The sequence below is a fragment of the Oryx dammah genome, unplaced genomic scaffold (genome assembly GCF_014754425.2).
Source record: "Oryx dammah isolate SB20612 unplaced genomic scaffold, SCBI_Odam_1.1 HiC_scaffold_28, whole genome shotgun sequence".
NCBI lineage: Eukaryota > Metazoa > Chordata > Mammalia > Artiodactyla > Bovidae > Oryx > Oryx dammah.
The window spans coordinates 25,028,333-25,052,174 of record NW_024070212.1 but is presented as its reverse complement, the minus strand read 5'-3'; the positions used below and the strand labels follow the sequence as shown (position 1 = coordinate 25,052,174).

At 44.7% G+C, this 23,842-nt stretch overlaps 1 protein-coding gene across 1 annotated transcript in view; it reads left to right on the top strand.

Moving 5' to 3' along the window:
- PTGFRN (prostaglandin F2 receptor inhibitor) overlaps window positions 1–23,842 on the top strand; it is an 83,394-nt gene that overhangs the window by 14,524 nt on the left and 45,028 nt on the right. The window contains exon 2 of the mRNA XM_040230948.1: window positions 21,855–22,223. Within this exon, the coding sequence (XP_040086882.1) occupies window positions 21,855–22,223 (369 nt within the window). The remainder of the gene's footprint in view (window positions 1–21,854; window positions 22,224–23,842) is intronic.

Genomic DNA, 23,842 nt, shown 5'->3' with positions numbered 1-23,842 from the left:
GTGTTGAACCTGGCTTCTGAGTATCTGGGGATGGTGCTTCTGTTGCTGGGTCTGTGGAGTGTCCCAGAGGCAGGAGGTGGTATACACTGCCCAACTGTACCTTCAGGATCCACAGACCTAATGGGAATTATCCCACAGCACTGTGGTCCTAAGAAAATGGCACTGGTAAGGTAAGCTCTGTGTTCTCTCTGGTGTGTTCACTGACAGTGTTTTAAGTCTCAGAACAAAGAAGCATATAATCAAATTTAGAAGAAATTTTATTTGGCTGTGCTGGGTTTTAGTTGCACCAGGCAGGATATTTAGTTGTGGTATGTGGGATCTAGTTCCCTGACCAGGGATTGAACCTGGGCCCCCTCCATTGGGATCATGGAGTCTTAGCCACTGGATGACAAGGGAAGTCTCCATAATCAAGTTTTGATGACACCTGTTGAAGGCTTCCCAAACATCCCTCATTTCATGCCCTTAGAAACAGCTGTATAATCTGCGCACACATTGCCCCTGTTATATTTATATATTGTCTTGGAGTTACTGCTGTTTGTTTGATTCTTTGGAGCCCGGTTCAAGCCTCATGCCCTGGGAATGGTGAGCACGCACCCTGACCCAGGGGGAGACTGCCTGTAACGTAGGCATGCAGCTGCGTCCTTTCCTGTGTCCTGGGCTCTCACTGGCCCCATTCTTTCAGAGCACAGCCAGAGATTTATAATGATCTGCTTACTAGGTTGAGTGTCTGTCTCACCCCAGACTACAAGCACCATAAAAGCGGGGCCAGGTCTGTTTCTGTTTACTCCAGTGTCTTAGGACTTTGAGTCTTTGAATGATTAAATTATATATTTAGAAAATGGTATATATCTCATGTATATATCTCACACATATATATATACTACATATGACATGTACAAAGAATATATGAGATACATGTATAAAATTTGTATTGTGGGCCTTAAGTCACAAAGGGGATGGAGCTTATCTATGTGTCCTCAGTAATTTTATCTTGTTTGTGTATTTTACTAGTTTTTTTTTAGTTATTATCATAGCATTTTCGAAGTAATTGCAGGTAACAGAGGTTTGTAGGGTTGGGTCAGTTCAGTTCAGTTCAGTCGCTCAGTTGTGTCCGACTCTTTGCAACCCCATGAATCTTTTGAACTGTGGTGTTGGAGAAGACTCTTGAGAGTCCCTTGGACTGCAAGAAGATCCAACCAATCCATTCTGAAGGAGATCAGCCCTGGGATTTCTTTGGAAGTAATGATGCTAAAGCTGAAGCTCCAGTACTTTGGCCACCTCATGCGAAGGGTTGACTCATTGGAAAAGACTCTGCTGCTGGGAGGGATTGGGGGCAGGAGGAGAAGGGGATGACAGAGGATGAGATAGGTGGATGGCATCACCGACTCGATGGACATGAGTCTGAGTGAACTCTGGGAGTTGGTGATAGACAGGGAGGCCTGGCTGCTGCAATTCATGGGGTTGCAAAGAGTCGGACACAACTGAGCGGGGTTGGGTAGGGGAGGAAAAAAATGGAGTCCACCCACGAAGAGGAAGAGGTGAGGAGGAAGTCCTCTTTCCTCCTTGTCTTTCTCAGTTTTCCCCCTTGCAGCTCCTGTGGAAGACAAATGACTCAGGCGTTCTCACTATCACCTCTCCACCCACTCTGGCCTTTGTGGGACTGGCACAGCCTCTCCCGTCCCTGACTGGTATCTGCTCCTTCCTAGGCTTCATCCTAGTTGCTCACAGAGTGGGGAAGCACTCTTGTTCAGTTCCAGTACAGGTTTCAAGGGCCTGGTGGCTGGGTTAGTCCAAACCACATACTGCCTCCTTGCCACCACTGTTCTCACAGATGGTAAGCTCTGGGCACGTCTGCAGGAAGGGGCAGTGGGGCTGCTGCCTGTAGCACGTGTTGACTTGGCTTGTGACGACTCCTTATTATCTACCCTGTGCCAGGCGTTAGACTTGAGCTCTGGGGATATATAAGGACGTAGTCATAGACTCTCAACTCCTGTAGCTGCCGGTCTCATGTGGAGGCCTGACATATACAGAAGGAGAGGTGGCCTGGAAGAAGTGTCTAAGGGGATTTCCGTGGAGGGTCCAGCAGTTAAGACTCTGTGCTTCCACTGCAGGAGGTGGGGTTTGACCCCTGGTTGCGGAACTAAGATCCTGCAAGCAGTGTAGTGCAGCCAAAATAAAAAGTGTCTAAGGATTGTTAGGGAAAAAATGCTACAACTTCAAAGAAAAGGGAGAGTGTTCTGGGCTAATTTAGACAGAGGTGCTCTTGCAGAAAAGGTGGGACAGCGGACATAATCTTTTACACCTGCTTGTATCACTACCTGTATCCTCTCTACCTGTACAGAATATGCATTTTTTAGGTTTTAGTGCCATGCCTGGATTGGGAATATTTTGTAAGGATCCGGAGCATCCAGGTCATTGGCTTCTCTGGCCCCAAAGAAGAGTGAAAATGAAACTGATGTGGCAGATTTGGGGGTTTGGATTATTGAAATGATACCACTTTCTGAGTGATCACTTCCTGGGTACTGAGAACTGGCTTCTTTTTTTGAAATATATTTATTTTAATTAGAGGATAATTACTTTAAAAGTAAGCTGGTCTTGCCTGAAGAAAACTTTTCGGTGGCTTGAGTTGGGGGGTAAGTTATAGAGGCTTCAGAAGGAAAGGAGAGAAAGTCGTAAGATTGGGAAGAGCCTGGAAAGTCGCCTGAAGGAGTTGAAGCCTGACGTTGTGAGTGAGCGTCTATTTTTCACCAGTTCTGCCTGTCCTAAGTCCCTTGTGTCCTTTATTTACTTGATACTTTAAAAAGTTCTCATTGTTGGAGGACTCATCTCCTTTTTTCTTTCCTTTTTTTATTGAGGTACATTTAATTTATACCGTGTTAGTTCCTGTGTTGTGCTGGTCTGTGCTTAGTTGCTCAGTTGTGTCTGACTCTTTGTGACCCTGTGGACTATAGCCCACTGGGCTCCTCTGTCCATGGGGTTTCTCCAGGCAGAATACTGGAGTGGGTTGCCATGCCCTCCTCCAGGGGGATCTTCCCAACCCAGGGATCAACCCAGGTCTCCTGCATTGCGGATAGACTCTTTACCATCTGAGCCACCAGGGGAGCCACCAGGGATGCCCGTGTTAGTTTCTGGTGCACAGCAGAGTGATTCAGTTATATATGTGTGTACACATGTGTGTGCACGAGCTCAGTCACTTCAGTCCCGTCTGACTCTTTGCAACCCTATGGACTGTAGCCCACGAGGCTCTTTTGTCCCTGGGATTTTCCAGGCAAAAACACTGGATGGGTTGCCATGCCCTCCTCCAGCGGATCTTCCTGACCCAGAGATCGAACCTGAGTCTCCTGTGTTTCCTGCACTGCGAGCAGATTCTTTACCCCTGAGCCACCAGGGAAGCCCGTGTACACATATATGTACACATGTATGTGTGTGTGTACATATATATTCTTTTTCAGGTTCTTTTTCATCATAGATTCTTACAGGATATTGAATATAGTTCCCTGTGCTATACAATGGGACCTTGTTGTTTAACTATTTTATATATAGTAGTTTGTATCCACTAATCCCAGACTCCTAATTTATCCCTCCCCACCCCCGCCCTGAGATTTTCTGTGAATCTGCCATATTGTTCCAACACCCTTGATGTTGACACTTGGCTCACCTGATGATGTGGTTCTGCACCCAGCAGGTGTGCAATAAAGAACTGCTGAATGAAGGAATGAGATATCAGATTGATGGAGTCCAGGCCTGTTCCTTAAAGGGCGTGTGAACTCAGAGTCATTTTCAAGTCAGTCTACCACACTGCACCCCTCTCTGGGCCTCCCCACCACGCATGGCATCTGGTGGTGTGTCTGTAAATATCAAGGATAGGCTTAAGCCTTGCTTGGGGAGAGGGATGGACAAGGCAAAGGAAGAGCAGAAAATGGGAAATGGTAAAATCAGGAAGGAGAGGACACAGCTGCCCAAGGAAAGGAGCAAGGGAGAATTTTCCCCACAGTTGTTCCAGGTGCATTCGCGCCCAGATGCATGTTTAAACTCACGCGAATCTCCCATTCTCTATAAACTTGAGACTGCAAGGAGGACCAGGTGTTCACACACAACTTGGCAGGCTCTGTTGGCCTGTTTGAACACAGGGAGGATTGAAAATGGCTGAGTAGTAAGGGGTGCAGGGCAGTGCTGAGGCCTCTAGCAGCTGTTAATTTTACAGAATGTTCTAAAATAATCCTTTTGGGTAGATCTTGCCTCAGCTCTTTCTGTCTCTGGTCCTTGGACAGAGAATTGTTTGAATCACGGCATGTTGTGTTATTTCGGTTACCTACCAGTAAGGATTGTCTCAAAGTGCTTTCTGTGTCTTTGTGTCCTTCTTTGGTCACCTAACTTCTCCGGACCTCAGTTTCCTGATTTAATCCTCTCAAGGTTGAGTATTAAATCATGTGAACAGGATTTGCAAACTGTAAAGCCATACTATAAATGTAAGGTGGTTTCTGTCAATTACTGAGTTCTTCAGGGCAAAGCTTTCTGCTCGATACTTGGCTTACGTATCAGGGCTCCATCTGAGGAGCAGAGCTGCTGTGAATATTATGGAATAAGACATCTAGTAGAGGAATTAGACTGTACAGTTTTGGGAGGAGCTGGGTAAATGAAGGTCTGAAAAGGGGTCAGGGAAAAGCCAGCTCTCCTGAAGCACTGGTAGTGGTGGACATGTTGAAGCTGGCCGAGGAATGGAGAAGCCAGGCAGAGTGGGACCATGAAGAGGGGGAATGGTCTGACATAACAGTTTATGCAAAGACAATTGCCTTTTCATAGCTTCTAGCTGGTGGTCCTGGAGCCACTTTGGTCAGTAAAGATAACATTCGGGAAGAAACCCAGAGCAGAAAGAAGAGCAAGAACAAACTAGAACCCACTGACACCTGCGCATCTGTCTCTAGCTTCCTTGAACCTTGACCCCCGTAGCATTATGGTTCCTGCTTCATTTCTGCTCCCAAATCTTGCATGTACTCACCTCCCTTTTGTCCAGCTCTAGCTTGGAACTAAAATGGACTGGAATGGGTGAATTTAACTCAGATGACCATTATATCTACTACTGTGGCTAGGAATCCCTCAGAAGAAATGGAGTAGCCATCATGGTCAACAAGAGAGTCTGAAATGCAGTACTTGGATGCAATCTCAAAAACGACAGAATGATCTCTGTTCGTCTCCAAGGCAAACCATTCAATATCACAGTTATCCAAGTCTATGCCCCAACCAGTAACGCTGAAGAAGCTGAAGTTGAACGGTTCTATGAAGACCTACAAGACCTTTTAGAACTAACACCCAAAAAAGATGTCCTTTTCATTATAGGGGACTGGAATGCAAAAGTAGCAAGTCAAGAAACACCTGGAGTAACAGGCAAATTTGGCCTTGGAATGCAGAATAAAGCAGGGCAAAGACTAATAGAGTTTTGCCAGGAAAATGCACTGGTCGTAGCAAACACCCTCTTCCAACAACACAAGAGAAGACTCTACACATGGACATTACCAGATGGTCAACACCGAAATCAGATTGATTATATTCTTTGCAGCCAAAGATGGAGAAGCTGTATACAGTCAACAAAAACAAGACCAGGAGCTGACTGTGGCTCAGATCATGAACTCCTTATTACCAAATTCAGACTGAAATTGAAGAAAGTAGGGAAAACCGCTAGACCATTCAGGTATGACCTAAATCAAATCCCTTATGATTATACAGTGGAAGTGAGAAATAGATTTAAGGGCCTAGATCTGATAGATACAGTGCCTGATGAACTATGGAATGAGGTTCGTGACATTGTACAGGAGACAGGGATCAAGACCATCCCCATGGAAAAGAAATGCAAAAAAGCAAAATGGCTGTCTGAGGAGGCCTTACAAATAGCTGTGAAAAGAAGAGAAGTGAAAAGCAAAGGAGAAAAGGAAAGATATAAGCATCTGAATGCAGAGTTCCAAAGAATAGCAAGAAGAGATAAGAAAGCCTTCTTCAGCCATCAGTGCAAAAACATAGAGGAAAAGAACAGAATGGGAAAGACTAGAGATCTCTTCAAGAAAATTAGAGATACCAAGGGAAGATTTCATGCAAAGATGGGCTCAATAAAGGACAGAAATGGTATGGACCTAACAGAAGCAGAAGATATTAAGAAGAGGTGGCAAGAATACACGGAAGAACTGTACAAAAAAGATCTTCACGACCTGGATAATCACGATGGTGTGATCACTCATCTAGAGCCAGACATCCTGGAATGTGAAGTCAAGTGAGTCTTAGAAAGCATCACTATGAACAAAGCAAGTGGAGGTGATGGCATTCCAGTTGAGCTATTTCAAATCCTGAAAGATGATGCTGTGAAAGTGCTGCACTCAATATGCCAGCAAATTTGGAAAACTCAGCAGTGGTCATAGGACTGGAAAAGGTCAGTTTTCATTCCAATCCCAAAGAAAGGCAATGCCAAAGAATGTTCAAATCACCATACAATTGCACTCATCTCACATGCTAGTCAAGTAATGTTCAAAATTCTCCAAGCCAGGCTTCAGCAATACGTGAACCGTGAACTCCCTGATGTTCAAGCTGGATTTAGAAAAGGCAGAGGAACCAGAGATCAAAATGCCAACATCTGCTGGATCATGGGAAAAGCAAGAGAGTTCCAGAAAAACATCTGTTTCTGCTTTATTGACTATGCCAAAGCCTTTGACTGTGTGGATCACAATAAACTGTAGAAAATTCTTCAAGAAATGGGAGTACCAGACCACCTGACCTGCCTCTTGAGAAATCTGTATGCAGGTCAGGAAGCAACAGTTAGAACTGGACCTGGAACAACAGACTGGTTCCAAATAGGAAAAGGAGTCCGTCAAGGCTGTATATTGTCACCCTGCTTATTTAACTTCTATGCAGAGTACATCATGAGAAACGCTGGATGGGAAGAAGCACAAGCTGGAATCAAGATTGCCAGGAGAAATATCAATAACCTCAGATATGCAGATGACACCACCCTTATGGCAGAAAGTGAAGAGGAACTAAAAAGCCTCTTGATGAAAGTGAAAGAGGAGAGCGAAAAAGTTGGCTTAAAGCTCAACATTCAGAAAATGAAGATCATGGCATCCGGTCCCATCACGTCATGGGAAATAGATGGGGAAACAGTGGAAACAGTGTCAGACTCTATTTTTTTGGGCTCCAAAATCACTGCAGATGGTGATTGCAGCCATGAAATTAAAAGACGCTTACTCCTTGGAAGAAAAGTTATGACCAACCTAGGTACCATATTCAAAAGCAGAGACATTACTTTGCCGACTAAGGTCCGTCTAGTGAAGGCTATGGTTTTTCCAGTAGTCATGTATGGATGTGAAAGTTGGACTGTGAAGAAAACTGAGTGCCAAAGAATTGATTCTTTTGAACTGTGGTGTTGGAGAAGACTCTTGAGAGTCCCTTGGACTGCAAGGAGATCAGCCCTGGGATTTCTTTGGAAGGAATGATGCTAAAGCTGAAACTCCAATACTTTGGCCATCTCATGCGAAGAGTTGACTCACTGGAAAAGACTCTGCTGCTGGGAGGGATTGGGGGCAGGAGGAGAAGGGGACGACAGAGGATGAGATGGCTGGATGGCATCACTGACTCGATGGACATGAGTCTGAGTGGACTCCGGGAGTTGGTGATGGACAGGGAGGCCTGGCGTGCTGCGATTCATGGGGTCGCAAAGAGTTGGACGCGACTGAACTGAACTGAACCTGGAACTGCACAGGAAGGAGGACTCTTGGAGGTGTAGTTCCATGTAACCGTATTGACTCAGGACAAACCTGCACAGTGTCATAATGCAAAATTAAGGATTTGGTGTGACTCTGGCCTTTCAGGATCTCTCAAAGGCCACATTGCTGGAGTGATGTCATGATTACATGGTCTGGGGTTTCCCTGGTAAGAAGTTCACTTAGTTAATGATCCAGTCTTTAAGAAGTGACTTCCAGCTGTGTTCCTCATTTGCATCTCCTGTCTTCCTTGCCTTTCCTACTTGTAGTGCCGGAGGGAATGGTTATCTCAGCAGCAAAAGCTATGGAAAGTTGCATTGACTGAAGAGCCTGTCAGTTCCCAGGGAGCGTGAAGTCTTTTTTAAAGTTTTATTTATTTGTGGCTGCTCTGGGGCTTTGTTGCTGCACATGGGTTTCCTCTAGTTGCAGAGAGCACTCTACTCGCAGTGCTAAGGCTTCTCATTGTGGTGACTTCTCTTGCTGTGGAGCACAGGCTCTAGGGCATGTATAGTTGTGGCTCAGAGGCTTTGTTGCCTCTTAGCATGTGAGATCTTCCAAGATCAGGGATTGAATCCATGTTCCTGCATTGGCAGGCAGATTCTTAACCACTGAACCATCAGGGAAGTCCCAAGCGCGAAATCTTTCTACCGTCTAGTTCCTGTTTGACCTGGAGAAACACATACTTACTCTTTCTCCTCTTCCATTACAAAGACTAAAAGAAAATTTGCAGATGTGAATGATTGCAGACTAGAGCCAGAAACTGTCAGGTAAATGCTAAGTGAGAACACAGTTTAGATCCCTGTACCACCCTTCTTCGATGTTTCCCAGGTGGCTCAGTGGTAAAGAATCTGCCTGCCACACAGGAGACACCGGAGATTTGGGTTTGATCCCTGGATCAGGAAGATCTCCTGGAGAAGGAAATGGCAACCCACTCCAGTACTCTTGCCTGGGAAATCCCATGGACAGAAGAGCCTGGTGGGCTAGAGTCCCTGGGGTCGCAAAGAGTCAGGATGATAACTCTGCCCTTCACTCCTGTGGTCTGTTGGTCATATGGCCGCTTCCTCGTGTTTCTGCAGCCATCTCAGGTCAGTGAGGGCTAAGGAAATGCCTCCTGTGGTCACCTTAGCCCCTAAGAAAATAACACATTTTATGAGATTTAATGGCCACACCTGGACCTTGTCATCATTCAGAATTCTGTCGCCTTTTTGATTGTCCATTCTGATATTTCCCTCTGTGACCACAATTGCTTCTCTTTACTCCTTACAAGTTTCCTCATATGTGTTGAACCTAGTCTTCATCCTCACTGTGATCCCCTGATCTTGAAAATTTCTTTTTCTCCAACCACTTTGAGTTCATGAGCTCTTATCCTGGTGGTCAGCATGTCAGCAGTGAGCCTGTTAACATCCTAAGGACCCTCTGCCTCATTTCTTTGCCAGTCCTCATATTGTGGTTGAGTAACCCACCTCAACCATAGTCTCTAAGTCTAAGCTTTCAGTTCAGTTCAGTTCAGTGGCTCAGTCGTGTCCAACTCTCTGCGACCCCATGAACTGCAGCACGCCAGGCCTCCCTGTCCAGCACCAACTCCCGGAGTTCACCCAAACTCACGTCCATCGAGTCAGTGATGCCATCCAGCCATCTCATCCTCTGTCGTCCCCTTCTCCTCCTGCCCCCAATCCCTCCCAGCAGCAGAGTCTTTTCCAGTGAGTCAACTCTTCTCATGAGGTGGCCAAAGTACTGGAGTTTCAGCTTTAGCATCATTCCCTCCAAAGAAATCCCAGGGCTGGTCTCGTTCAGAATGGACTGGTTGGATCTCCCTACTCATGTCCAATAAGTATCTCGAGCTTAAAAGGGCTGGAAAAGAGCTCTAGTCTTGTCTGATATGAATTCCTTCCTGCCAGTTACTTTCCCATCTCAGTGAATGGCTTCACCATGAACGCATATACTCCAGCCAGAGCCTGTACCACCCCTATTCCTGTCTTCCTCATTCTCCACACTCAAAATAGCAGTGCATCTTTTCATTTTACTTATAAAACATGTTTTGGATCTGACTACTCCTGAGAGTCACCACTACTACAAGCTGAGGCCCAGCATCCATCATCTGCTTGATTTACCATAACCTCTTCCATTCCGGCGTCCTTACATCCAGATTAGCCCCACTGCTGTCCATCTTTCACAGAGTAGCCAGGGTGGACTTTCTGTGATAAAGTAAGCTTTATCATTCCCTAGTTTATGTGCTTCCCGTTTCAACCAGAGTCCAAGGCCTCTGCCCCGTTGTTCATTATAATCCAACCACACTGGTCTTTTTTTCTACCCCTCGAATACCCCAGGCTTGCTCCAGTCTTAGTGTTTTTATATTCGCTGGTCTCTCTGCCTGGAGCAGTGTTACCCCGGAGTTCGGCCCCTGCCTCCTCCTCATTCAGGTCTGCGATCACTGGTGACCTCAGAGGAGACTTTCCTGACCACCCTGGCTAAAAGCAGCCCTTCACCATCGCCATCTCCAGTCACTAGCACATCAGCCTATTTTATCTTGATAGCATTTGTCAGCCCTCCTGACTTGTTTCCCCACTCTCTCCTTAACTGGAGCTCAAGCTTCTTGTGAGCAGGGACCCTTGGCTGAATGTCCGCCGTGCCTAGAAGGTGCTTAGAGGACCAGCTGGCTGACTTTCCAGGATATACGGCCACTTGTGCCCTTCATTGCCACTTGCCTACTTTGGGGTCTCTTTCGTGGCTGTACCCTCTCTTCCTTGCATCTGGATTGTTCCTTTCTCCTGGCTGTTACTCGCCAAGTCCCACACCACATTATTGTAAATGCTGTGGGGGGTTACCAGTGGTTACCTGATCATCAGTTCAGAAGTCTTTTCTCAGCACCCATCTTCCTTGACTTTTCTGCAGGTTTGATCAACACTTTGCTCGGGTTTGATTGACACTGTTGCTCGTTTTTTCCCAAACCGAAACATAATAGGATTCTGCTCTAGATGCTGTGCGAGACGCACGTAGTATAGGAGCCAGTCCTGCCATAGGAGCGTGCAGCCTCCCAGGAGCAAGTATTGGGTTGGCCATAAAGTTTGTTCCAGGTTTTCTATAACGTCTTATGGCAAAATGCAGACAAACATTTTGGACAACCCATAGATGGGTATGTCCGTAAGGAAAACAGTAGATGTCACTCCCACCCTTTGCTTCTTGGAATTCTTGCATCCCTTGGTGGCTGCTAGGACATAAGCCTTTTCTGGTGTTCTTCCTCACTGGCTGCTGTTCTTTTTTCCTTTTTTTTTTTTTGTGTGTGTGTGTGTGTGTCCCTTTTCAGTCCTTTTCTTCTGTTTGTATTTAAATAATAGAAATTTGCAGTGGTTCTGTGGTTTTGTTCCTTTCCTCTTGTTTGTACTCTGGCCCCTGATGACTCCATGGACTTCCATATCTCTGAGATCTTCACCCAGTCCCCTCTCCAGGCACGTGACTCCACGTTCTTATGGGGCTCAAATATCGCGGGTTTCCATTCCTGGTGGACCTTTCAACTTGTCTGAGTCTCCCTGACTGCTTTTCTCCTCAGTATTTCCGCAGCAGCTCTCAGCTTCCCTGGGACATCTCCCTCATCTCAGGTCTGTCAGTGGATTCTTCTTGCAGCCTGGCTCTCAGAGCTGCTGCCTTTCCACTCCCACCCTTGTTCTTTTGATTCTTACACCAACCTCCCCACCCCCATCTCACTGAGGATTCCTGATTGACCTTCCCTGTGTGTGTCCATTCCAGCCTGCTCACACTGCACTCTCCACTCGCCCTACTCTTCACCACAACCCACATGTTCCCTCTAGGCCTTTGCTTATGCTCCTGCTTTTAACACTGGTCACCTTTCTCCTCAGTGTCCCCTGCCCAACCCCTAGCCCCCAGCCATTTTTCAAAGGCCGGATACAAATGTTGACACTGCATGAAGCTTTTCCCTAATCTCTTTAGGGACGCACCCTCAGTTTCTGTGGATCCCCTGGCACGTGCCAGTACCTTTCTTTGGTTACAAATATCCTTCCTCCTGTTAGTTTTTCTCATGCCCCTAAGACTCTATATGCCTCTAAAACTCAATATACCGTAAGTCTCTTAAAAGAAGGTCCAAGGCTGATTTACATTCCTCTCTTACATATCATCTAGCTAGGGGGCTTCTTGCTCAATAGCTGTTTGTTTAAAAAGTCATATTGTATTTGTCTAGTCTATCTCTGTAAGGTCTTAGCTAAATCTTTTTTTTTTTTTTTTTAATGATTATGAGGCCTGCTCTAGTAGAACCTTTTTTGCGTTTGGATGGGGTTTTGAAGTAGTGCCATATGTGACTTCATTACACATTCTCTGCTGGCTGTAACTTGTTTAATGTGTACATTGCTGCATTTTCATCACATAGGGACTGTCTAAATGAAAGCTGGCGTATTCCCTTCTTGCCAGACCTCTCAGTGGCAGTCATGCAGAGACAAAGGTTTTGCATTTGTTAAGTCAGATGCTGCAGTGAAGGCCCTATGAGGGTTTATAGGTTTGACCTTGTATATCCATTTCTAAATCACGCGTGGACTGGAAACTTCATGTAGAAATCCACAGGCCCCTAGTCTTTCTCAAAGGGCTTGTAAGGACTGGGAAAGGGGGATTTCGGTGTCATTTGACAAGGCAAAGTGAAAATACCACAAGCTCTTCAGTTTCAGTATTTCTGTTCTACCTGTATTATTGGATTCAGTAACTTTCAATACTTTTCTTAGAACTTACTCTGATTGGAAAGTCAGATTGTTTGCTTCTAGACTGCTCAGTGAGGTTATAACATTTTAGCAATAACAGAAACAATTGCAAATATCCTTTGCAGATCTTCTGTGCTCTTCAGGTCTTGATTTAGAATAATGTTGATGGTAACCCAGGAAATAAAATCTATTTCCCACGGCTATCATGAGGGAGTGAAAGAGCCTGGATAAATACAGTTCGTCTTCATTAGCTGGTCTCTCTTAATGATTCCTCATGGTTGCCAATAACGCTTATTGAAATGAACATTGCAAGAATGATTGCGCTGAAAAAGTTGCCTGATTTTTCTTGCCTCAGTTCAGTTCAGTCACTCAGTTGTGTCCAACTCTTGGTGACCTCATGGACTGCAGCATACCAGGCTTTCCTGTCCATCACCAATCCCTGGAACTCGCTCAAATGCATGTCCATCAAGTCGGTGATGCCACTCAACTATCTCATCCTCTGTTGTCCCCTTCTCCTGCCTTCAATCTTTCCCAACATCAGGGTCTTTTCAAATGAGTCAGCCCTTCACATCACGTGGCCAAAGTCTTGGAGCTTTAGCTTCAGCATCAATCCTTCCAATGAATATTCAGGATTGATTTCCTTTAGGATTGACTGGTTTGATTTCCTTGCAGTCCAAGGGACTCTCAAGAGTCTTCTCCAGCGCCATAGTTCAAGAGCATCAGTTCTTCAGCACTCATCTTTCTTTATGGTCATACTCTCACATCCATAAGTCACTGCTGGAAAAACCATAGCTTTGACTATGCAGACCTTTGTTGGTAAAGTAATGTCTCTTCTTTTTAATATGCTGTCTAGGTTGGTCATAGCTTTTCTTCCAAGGAGCAAGCCTATCCCCATCTATTAACGTGATGGAAGAAAGTTGAAGGCATTTAATTATTTTCTTGAGTACTTCAGAGGTAGGCAAATAGAAATCTGGAACCAGTTACCGCTTGCATATTAATTGTCTGTACTGCAAGAAAGAGCAGTAGGCTTCCAAAAGTCCTTCCTATATGTTTTTAGAATAAAGTTCTCTTCACCTTATTTGTAATATGAAAGTGTAAGACATAGAGTTAGTATCACTTAAAATAATGAAGATAGTCTGTCAGAAAAAATTTTTTAAGAAACTGGACATTATTTTTAATAATCCTGTTTTTCTATTTTTCTCCTCTGTTTACTCTATATCAAGACTATATATTTCTCCTCTTTAGTAACTCATTTTGGTTACTTTGCTGCCTATCTGATTCACATTGTCCTTGGAGAATTTGAAATGTTTTATAGGGAATGTCAAGCTGTTCCTTCTTCCCACTCAGCACAAAGACAAAATCAACAGAAGGTGGTAATATCAACAATGCAGTTGAAGACAAAACCAACCCGGCCAGTCTTTGTCCTGACAGGGCAGGGCATGGACCAGATAAAACTGGCTAGAGTCCCTCACTTCATACTTTCACGCAAGTTATTGACTTGCTGAGTCTCAGATTCCTCGGTTCAGTGTTAGGGATGTTCCGGCACGTAAGAGAGACATAGGGTTCCTCCTCTTACTCTGTCTCAGCCTTGTGAAGAGACATTTGGTGATGAATCAAAGTGAACAGATTACAAAGTAAATACTTGAAAAATGCTTATGTCATTTTAGCTGAAATTATGGATTCTTTGATTAATCAAGTTTTTTAAATATATGTTTTAAATTTATTTAAGAATGGACTAGAACAGTGATTCTTTTTTAAAAATTATTTTTGTATTTATTTATTTTGGGCTGTGTTGGGTCTTTGTTGCTGTGCACGGGCTTTCTCTAGTTGCAGTATGTGGAATTCTCAGTTGTGGTTTCTTTTGTTGCAGAGCACGGGCTCCAGGGCACGCAGGCTCAGTAGTTATTAGGCAGGGGCTTAGTTGCCCCGAGGCATGTGGGATCTTAGTTCCTGGAACTGTGTACCCTTGCATTGGCAGCTGGATTCTTCTTAATTTATCTATTTTTGGCTGTGCTGGGTCTTTGCTGCTGTGGGCTTTTCTCTAGTCGGTGCGAGCAGGGGCTACTCTCTATTGTGGTGTATGGGCTTCTCAGTGCGGTGGCTTCTCTTGTTGTGGCTTGCAGGCTCCAGATGTGTGCATGCATGAGTGCTAAGTCGCTTCAGTCATATCTGACTCTGACCCTATAGACTGTTTGGAGCCTGCTAGGCTTCTCTGTTCATGGGATTCTCCAGGCAAGAATACTGGAGGGGGTGCCTGGGCTTCAGTAATTGCAGCGCATGGGCTCAGTAGCTGTGCCTGGAGGGCTCTGGAGCACCGGCTCAGTAGTCACGATGCAGGTCTTTAGTTGCTCTGCAGCATGTGAGACCTTCCTGGATCAGGGATCAAACCCATGTCCTGGGTGTTGACAGGTGGATTCTTAACCACTGGACCACCAAAGAAGTTCCTAATCAAGTAATTCTTATTATCCCTCTCTCTTTAGTTTGTTATCTGTTCTTTTATTTTTATGATTATTCTAGAGATTAGAACATATATTGTTGACTTATTAGTGTCTACTGATGATCCTTTTACCATATGCAAGACCTTAGAAAACATTTAGGCTCCATTTATTTCATTCTTGCCCTCATTTTTTGTGCTGCTGTTGTCATATATTTTAATTACGCATATATTTTAAATTCCTGAAGACATGATTAATATTGTATTATATAGTCCCCACACGTAACCTTTCTATTGCCCTTTATGTCTTCGTACATCTCCATGATTCCATCTGGGATCGTTCTTCTCCTATTTGAAGAATGCCCTTTTGTATATCTTTTGGGTATTTCGTTACTATTTCTTTTTATTAATTCTCTTTCCCTTGTTGAGAGTTAGTTGAAAGCATATTTATTTTGCCTTCCTTTTAAACTTTATCTTGGCGTTTCTGTGTAGACTTCTCAGGTGGGGGTTAGTTTCTTGCATCACTTTAAAGATGTCATTACGTTGTTTTAAGAGCATCATTTCTACTGAAAGGCAGCATCATTGTATTGTTGCTCCCTTCTCTACCTTTCAGCAGTTTTACTACTGTGCACCTGGGTGTGGTTTTCTTCGTATCTGCACTGCCTCTGAGACATAGTACTTCCTGAATCTGTGGCATGCTATATTTGTCAGTTTGAGAAACATCTTAGCCATTATCTCTTCAGAAATTAATCTGCCCAATTCTATCGCATTCTTTCTCTCTCATCCTGGGTCTCTGTTACATGTTTGGCCTTTTTGCTATCTCTCATGTGTCTCTTAGACTGTTTTCTGTATTTTTAATCTTTTTTACACCCTGGGCTTCAGTTTGGATATCTTATGAGTGACTGATAGTTGCTCAGTCATGTCCTACTGTTGGCGACCCCATGGACTGTAGCCCACCAGTCTCTCTGTCCATGGAATTCTCTAGGCAGGAATACTAGAGTAGCTTGCCATTTCCTTCTCCAGGATTGGATATCTTATACCGACTTCTTTTCTCTGCATCTAATCTGATATCAAACCCATTTATTGAGCTCTTAATTCTAGATTTTTTTTTTTTAGTTCTAGATTTTAATCTGATTATTTTAATAGATTAAGTTAAATGAAATCCTGTAGTCTATTTCTTTGGTAAATTAATTGTAGTTATTTTAAAGCCCATGTCTGATAACACCAATATCTGGATCCCCGTGCATCTGTTTCTATTGTCTGTTTTGTTGCCTTTTGTTTTCAGTCATTTGGTGCTGTCATATGGGGTGTCTGGTAGGTTTTGATTAAATATTGAAAAGTTGTAGAGGCTCTGTATGATGCCATCTTCTTTACAAGATGTACTTTCTTTTTTTCCTAGCAGGCTAAAGAGTAAGAGAAACTCACTGTCATCCAATGGGGAATTGAGATGTTTTGAGATGAGATTTCAGTATTAACAGAGCAAGTTTTTTCTTCAGCTTTGCTCTTACTCCAAAGGCATAGCTGTCTCCAGGGCTGTAATCCATTCTGGGGTGTTTACTATAGTCTGCCTTCCTTTGTGAACTCAGAACTTCAAGTTTTGTTTCCCCAGCTTCCCAGGTGGTGCAGTGGTAAAGAATCTGCCTGCTAGTGCAGGAGATGCAAAAGATGGCAAAAGAAGTTATAGAGATAGAGGAAAGAAATAATTATTAGAAAGTTAAGTTGTGATGGTTTCCATATTTCACCATCTTATTTAGTACTAGATTTCCTGGAAGCTAAGGTACAAAAGTGAAAGTGTTAGTCACTCATTCGTGTCTGACTCTTTGGGACTCCATGGACTATATAGCTCGCTGGGCTCCTTGGTCCAGGGAATTCTCCAAGCAAGAATACTGGAGTGGGTTGCCATTTCCTCTTCAAGGGGATCTTCCAGACCCAGGGGTTAAACCCAGGTCTCCACCATTGTAGACAGATTCTTCACCCTCTGAGCCACCAGGGAAGCCCAAAGTACAAAGGACACACGAATTTTATATGTAATGGGGAAAACGAGACTTGGAAGTTGAAATAGAGAAGAGAGAGATGATGAATTTAGTAGTCACAGTTGTATTCAGGTGTCTGTGTGTGTGTGTGTGTGTTGCTGGGAGGTTTAGGCAGAAATTTTAAAAACAGGAATTAGGAAGCAGTGCAGGGTTCTGAGACCTATGTAAGAAGGTCTGATCTAGTCGGGGCATGGTGATGTGGTACTGGTCCACTTAGTAATTGGGATTATGAGGAAGAGCCTTAGCATCAGAGCCTTAATATACTGCACAAAATGTACTATTAAGGTGCCCTAATTTTGTGTTGAGTTTCAAAGGTACTTGGGCTGTGGTTTCTGACCTGAGTGGTGAGAGATGCCTATGTAGTTCTTATTTTCTGGGGAAAGAACACACAGTGGGCCATTAGCAGGAGTTCAGGTACTAAATTTTAAGAGGCTTATCATATGTTTTCTTGTGTCACTGAACACAGTAGTGCCCTCAATAGTCCATTTAAGGCTAATAAAGAAATGTATTTCCTGTGAAGGTTTCTTATATTCACCTCTGAAAACAAATGAAACTACAATTTTAAATTATTTCTTAATAAAGATATTTTTGTAGAACATGAAACTAATACAATTCAGGTGCCAAAGTGTTTGGGACTTTTCATGTGAAATTTGGTGGAATTTGGAAAACCAGAGGAGAATTTTGTTCTTTTCCCCTTTAGTTATCAGCTGTTACAAGAGGTTTCAACTAAATAAAGTTGGCAGTGTGTGACTTTGCAGATATTCTTTTTGATTCTGAAAGAGCCATATGCTGTATGTTTCACAAGTTGTATTTCTTTTTAAATATTATTAACTGTTATCTAACAGTATTAAAGGAAATATGTGCTAAATACCAGCTTGCTATTAGCAAGTTGAAATTCTGTTCTCTCAACTTCAATATCTTGCTTTGCACAGATGAGAGGATAGCCCAGATCTGCATGTATGCCACTACTCAGGTTTCTATCTTTTTTAGATTAGAATTTGGTCTTTCAAGCATCTGTTCATATCTGCTTGGCTTTTCCCAGTGGCACTATAAAATAGCCAGCATGGAAGGCACTTCTGCAGGTTGAGTTGGAATGTGGAGGCAGGCGTGCCTGAGTGACCCCTGTGGAGGTGAGGCAGACTTCACACGGGAGATGGGGCTGGAGCTGCTTCTTGCAAGAGGCTGAGAGGTTGTTGAAACGGCAATTCCAGATGAATGAGGCCTAGAAGCAGAGTCTGTGGCACATAAGAGAAGCATGGCATTTCCAGAGAACGAACAGCCATTTGTTTTGTTGGCATCTAAGCACTAAGGGCTGGGAGAGTGATAGCTGATGAAGCTGGAATGGTAGCCGTGCTCCAGACTCTGAAGGATCTTGTGTATTTTTATTTATCCACTCATTTAGCAAATATTTACTGAACATCTGCTATCAGGTCCAGTTCTAGGCACTGGCATTCAGGAACAAAGGAAACAGGTAAAAATCGCAGCTCATATAGTCCTTACATTCTAGTGGGAGGAGGTGGATGATAAATAATAGTAAAAATATATGGATACACGTAAAGAGTATTATTGATAAGTGACAAGAAAATATGACAAGAATAAGAATCAGTTCAGTTCAGTTCGGTTGCTCAGTCATGTCCGACTCTTTGCGAGCCCATGAATCGCAGCACACCAGGCCTCCCTGTCCATCACCAGCTCCCGGAGTTCACTCAGACTCACGTCCATCGAGTCGGTGATGCCATCCAGCCATCTCATCCTCTGTTGTCCCCTTCTCCTCCTGCCCCCAATCCCTCCCAGCATCAGAGTCTTTTCCAGTGAGTCAGCTCTTCGCATGAGGTGGCCAAATGGGTATGTGCAATTTTAAGATGGTCAGGAAAGGGAAGGCGACATTGTAATGAAATGTGGAGCTGATGATGGAGCATGGTGAGCATCTGAGAATGTTCTGGACTTAGCAATGCACAGAAACCCTGAGGTTGGAGTAGTTCTGTTCACTCAAGAGTCTTAGGAGTTAAGGATGGCTAGAATACGGTGGAAGGAGGGGCAGGAGGGTGGAGAAGCAAAAAGGGCCGGGTCCTATGAGGTCTTGCCTTTTATCTGAAGCTTTGAACAGAGTAAAGGTGTCAGACAACTTGAGTTGTTAAAAAAGATGGCGTGGCCATGTTGAGAGTGGAGGGCAGGTGGGCAGCCAGTTGGGAGACTGTTGCAATAATTCAGGTGGGAGGGAAGGTAGCTTGAACCAGGGGGATCACCCTAGGGGACCTGGAAGGGAGACTGAATCCTGCAGGTGATGCGGAGCCATGAAGGACTTCTGACCAGTGAAGTGACGTGATTTATGCCTTAAAAGATGATTTGGGCAGCTGTGTGTGGAAGCAGGACTGGAGAGCTGAGATGAACCAGCTGTCCCCCAAGCTCTGCTCACTAAGAATAAAGACAGAGACTTTACAAGGAAATGTAGCCTCATGCCGAAGGGCCCTGTTGAGCTGGTTATTAACCTGGTCAGCCTCTTGACAAGGGGTAGGAATTGCAAAGATTGACACGTTAGGAAATTCCTTTGTAAACCTGCTGGGGAAGCAGAGTGAATGAATGTGATCAAGTTTATTATAGATGCCGCCTGCAAAGCAGAGCCTTACCGAATTTCATGCCCTGTCATGGGGGCTCTGTGGCCCATTTAAGCCTTACAAAGCCCTAAGGGGTCATGTGTCCACTTCATAGAAGAGGACACTGGGCACGAGGGAAAAAGCATTAGGCTGTGACCCCTTTTACAGGTCTCCACTGTGACCTTCCTTCTGAAGGGTCTCTGTGAGATTTGGGATTATCCGGTCATCTCTGAAATTAAATGTAAAAAAGATCGCCTATTTCTTTTGTGAACTGTGGTGATGATGACCTCACTGCTGGGTAGGTGTGTTTTATTTCAATGCCCTGAGTTGCCAGTGACAGATATTAGCTTAAGGACCATAAATGTGAGTGGAATTGTAAGGAATTGAAATGTCTGGGGAAGACGTGCACATGTGTGTGCATGGGCAAGTGTGGAATGACGTAGAGGGTGTGGCCAATTCTAGTGGCTCAGATGAGGCTATCTGTCAGGAGGACACATTCCTTGCGCCTCTCCTGGTGTTGGCCTGAGTCTCTTCTGCCATAGACCGCTTTCTCGCCTAGTCAAGAGGGCTGCCCATGTGCTGTTTCAGAGCAAAGCATCCCTTTAGTACCCTGATCCCAAAGGAGGCGAAAATGTCTTTCTGCGAAGTTTCAGCAGAAATGAGCCAGGAGGACTTGGACCTGATTTCAGCCTCGGTATCTGTCCCTGAGTCTGGGGTACAGGGCATTCCTTGGATCATAGACAAATCTCTTTCTTGAGCCTCACCTAACACTCTCCCCCACTTTTAAGGATACTGGTCATTGGATCAGGGGCACACTCTTCTCTTTGTGACCTCATCATGGTTAAGCTAATTACAACTGCAACAACCTATTCTCAAATAAGGTCATATTCTGAGGTGCTGAGGGCCTGGACTTCAGCATATGAATGGGGAGGTGGTGGTAGGGAGACACAATTGCACCCAGAACAAATGACAAAAACACAAAATTGAAAATAAATAATAGAAGATCCCTTTGGTTGAGCTCTTCTTACATGATGGACTCTCAGCTAGCCGTTTTATTTCATCAGCTCAATGACTCCTTCTTGCCTCATTTTATTGTTGAGGAAGCCAAAGCTAAAAGGTCTCTCAAATTTCAACTTAGGTCCCCTTGATTTCAAGGCTTCCCTGGTGGCTCAGACAGTAAAGATCTGCTTGTAATGCAGGAGACCTGGATTCGATCCCTGGGTTGGGAATGTCCCTTGGAGGAGGAAATGGCAATCCATTCCATATTCTTGCCTGGAGAATTCCATGGACAGAGGAACCTGGTGGTCTACAGTCCATGGGGTCACGAAGAGTCGGACACAACTGAGAGACTAACACACACACCCCCCTTGATTTCAGAGCCCATCCTTTCTCCTGTATATCTTAATGCTGGACATATTCATAGAACCTCAGGAAAGAATTGTGCAAGTTCTTTTGGTCCAAATTGAAATGCTTACACAGGTAGTAAACTCACTACAAAGAATGTGCCAAAGTTCATCACAAAGAAGTTATCTTAAAGGACACCCATGACAGGCCCCAAGGGCCCACCCAGAGGCCGGAGAGGTCTGTGCTCTTGGGGCGGGAAATGCCAGTGAACTCTTGGTGTTGTCCAGCCCATCCCCAGTAAGCTGCTGCATTCCTACCAATGCCCAGCAACAGGCCAGAGCACGCACTCTCTCACTTTGTGCTTCCCTAGCCTCTTTCTGCATTTGGATCAGGGTGAAGAGTAGAGAGAAGGAAATGAGCCAGAAAATAGAAAATTAATACTTGGTAGAGTCGTCATATTTTAAAATTAATTTATAGGCAATGTCAGATAACCAGAGTTAAATCATTTTATCAGCAGGCTGCTTCAGGATTTAAAAAATTGGCATCCATCATTGTAAATCAGGTCTCAGGAGCCCTGGGGAATGGTCTCTAGGGAAGAGGGTTGATATAGGGTGGGCAGAAATGTAAATACTTGATTAGCTGTGTCCTTTTCTTTCACACAAAACCTAAAATATTTCCACATCACGCTGAGTGATCACAGTAGGTTAAATAGTAACGGGAGGGAGAAAGCTCTTCACATTTATAGTTAGCCTACTTTTAGTGCTTATCTTCCTCCCTGTTGATCCTAGGAGACTGGTGCATGAGAGATACTCACTGCAGGGGGCTATTCCTGGCTCAGTGTCCTTGGGGTGGGCTGACCCTTCTTCTGCACAGACACTGGCAGCACGCTGGTCAGTGTTGTTTTCCATCGTGTGCCTGGGAGCTGAAGTGCCCACAGGCTTGCCACATTTATTCCGGAAAGAGCTTACTGGATTCAAGCCTCCCTCTTTCACTTCTTGTCGTTGCAGCTCTTTGCCGAGGACGCGTGGTGAGGGTCCCTGCGGGCAGCCTGGTGCGGGTAGTGGGCACCGAACTGGTCATCCCCTGCAACGTCAGTGACTACGATGGCCCCAGCGAGCAGAACTTTGACTGGAGCTTCTCGGCCTCGGGCAGCAGCTTCGTGGAGCTTGCCAGCACCTGGGAAGCGGGCTTCCCAGCCCAACAGTACCGCGAGCGCCTGCAGAGGGGCGACATCCTGCTGCGTCGGACGGCCAACGACGCAGTGGAGCTGCACATAAAGAATGTCCAGCACTCCGACCAGGGCCACTACAAGTGCTCTACCCCCAGCACAGATGCCACCGTGCAGGGCAACTATGAGGATACAGTGCAGGTTAAAGGTACATCCTCGTGGGAGGAGGGGGATCGCTGTGCCAGGGGACCGTACTTCCCTCTGCCACCCCGCCGTGAGTGACTGTGCCCGGGGCTCTGCTCCCTCCTCTGTCCAAAGGAGTAATAGTATCTTACCTGATGAAAGGCAGAGGATGGGCCAGAGGGCCTCTGAGGTCCCTCTCTTCATTCCATGGTGAATAGAACTGTCTCGTGGCTGGTGAGTTGGAGGCAGCATGGTGTGTGGTGGAGAGTCCAGCTCTGAGCCAGGTTGCCTGCGCTTAGTTCCATGGCTGGCTCTCCCATTTGTCACCTCTCTGGCCATTTGTATGTCCCATGCCTCAGCTTCCTCCTCTGGAAAACAGTGCCTCCCATAAAGGTCAAAGTGAACTGCTCTTATTTAGTCGCTAAGTCTTGTCTGACTCTTACGACCCCATGGACTGTAACCTGCCAGGCTCCTCTTTCCCTGGGATTTCCCAGGCAAGAATACTAGAGTGGGTTACCATTTCCTTTTTCAGGGGATCTTCCTGACCCAGGGGTTAAACCCATGTCTCCTGCATTGGCAGGCAGAGCCTTTACTACTGAGCCACCAGGGAAACCCCCAAGGTGAATTAGCACATGTAAAGCCTCAGCAGTGCCATAGTAAGCACTCAGTCAAGTTAGGGATGTGAGGATGATGGTCACGTGGACACTGTTCATGTTTATGGGAATAAGAGATACTTCGAAGCTCATGTCTTTCTTTCTCTGTGCCCTTCATGATTTAAGTACGTGTGTTTTCTAGAAGTCATGTGGGTCATGTAGAGAAAGCATGATGTGGTCACTGCAAGCTGGTGGGCCTAGCTGTGCAAGTAATCACACCTAACATAGCTGGAATATTTGAGTTTGTTTGTTTTTTCATTTTCTGTTTGATTTACTCACCCATTCAGTTCTCAACCCAATAAAGAAGAGAGGGCAGGGTATTTCCCTAATTTACACACAAGGAGATGGAAAAGCATAGATTAATTACTTGTCTAAAATCACACAGCTAATTGGTAAATGAGCAAGAACAAATAATTTTAATTTGAGGCTAGCAAAATAGAAACATTAATGTTGTTATTATTACTACTTAATTATGCATTTAGTTGCCTTGTTCCAAAAAGAATTATGTCAGGGTAGTAGTGTATTAAATGATCAAGAAAGCAGAAAATCTACATGATATGATATAAAAAAGAAGGGGTTGATTCAGGCATTCATTCCTTCTGTAATGATTTCTTGACTCCTACCATATTCCAGATTCTGTTCCCCAACTAGACTCATGAGGGGATAAAAACAGCCACTTCCATTATGCAAGCATTAAAATGTCGAATCTACCTCTTCCATTACCTCTTCTCATTCCTATACAAAAATCAAATATGTTTTTTTGGAACAAAGTCTCATAAGGCATTCTTGCATTGGAGTTGAGTGATCCATTGCTTCCGTAGTCCTCACACACATGCTTCACCTCCATTAGATCAGATACACACTTGTCTCCATGTGCGATGCCCATCTTCAGGAGCTGGAGGCTGCAGGAGGAACTTCCTGCCCCCTGCCCCGGTATCTTTCTGTTTCTTCTCCAGTCTTTGGAAGGAGAAGCAAGGAGAGGCTTTCCTCA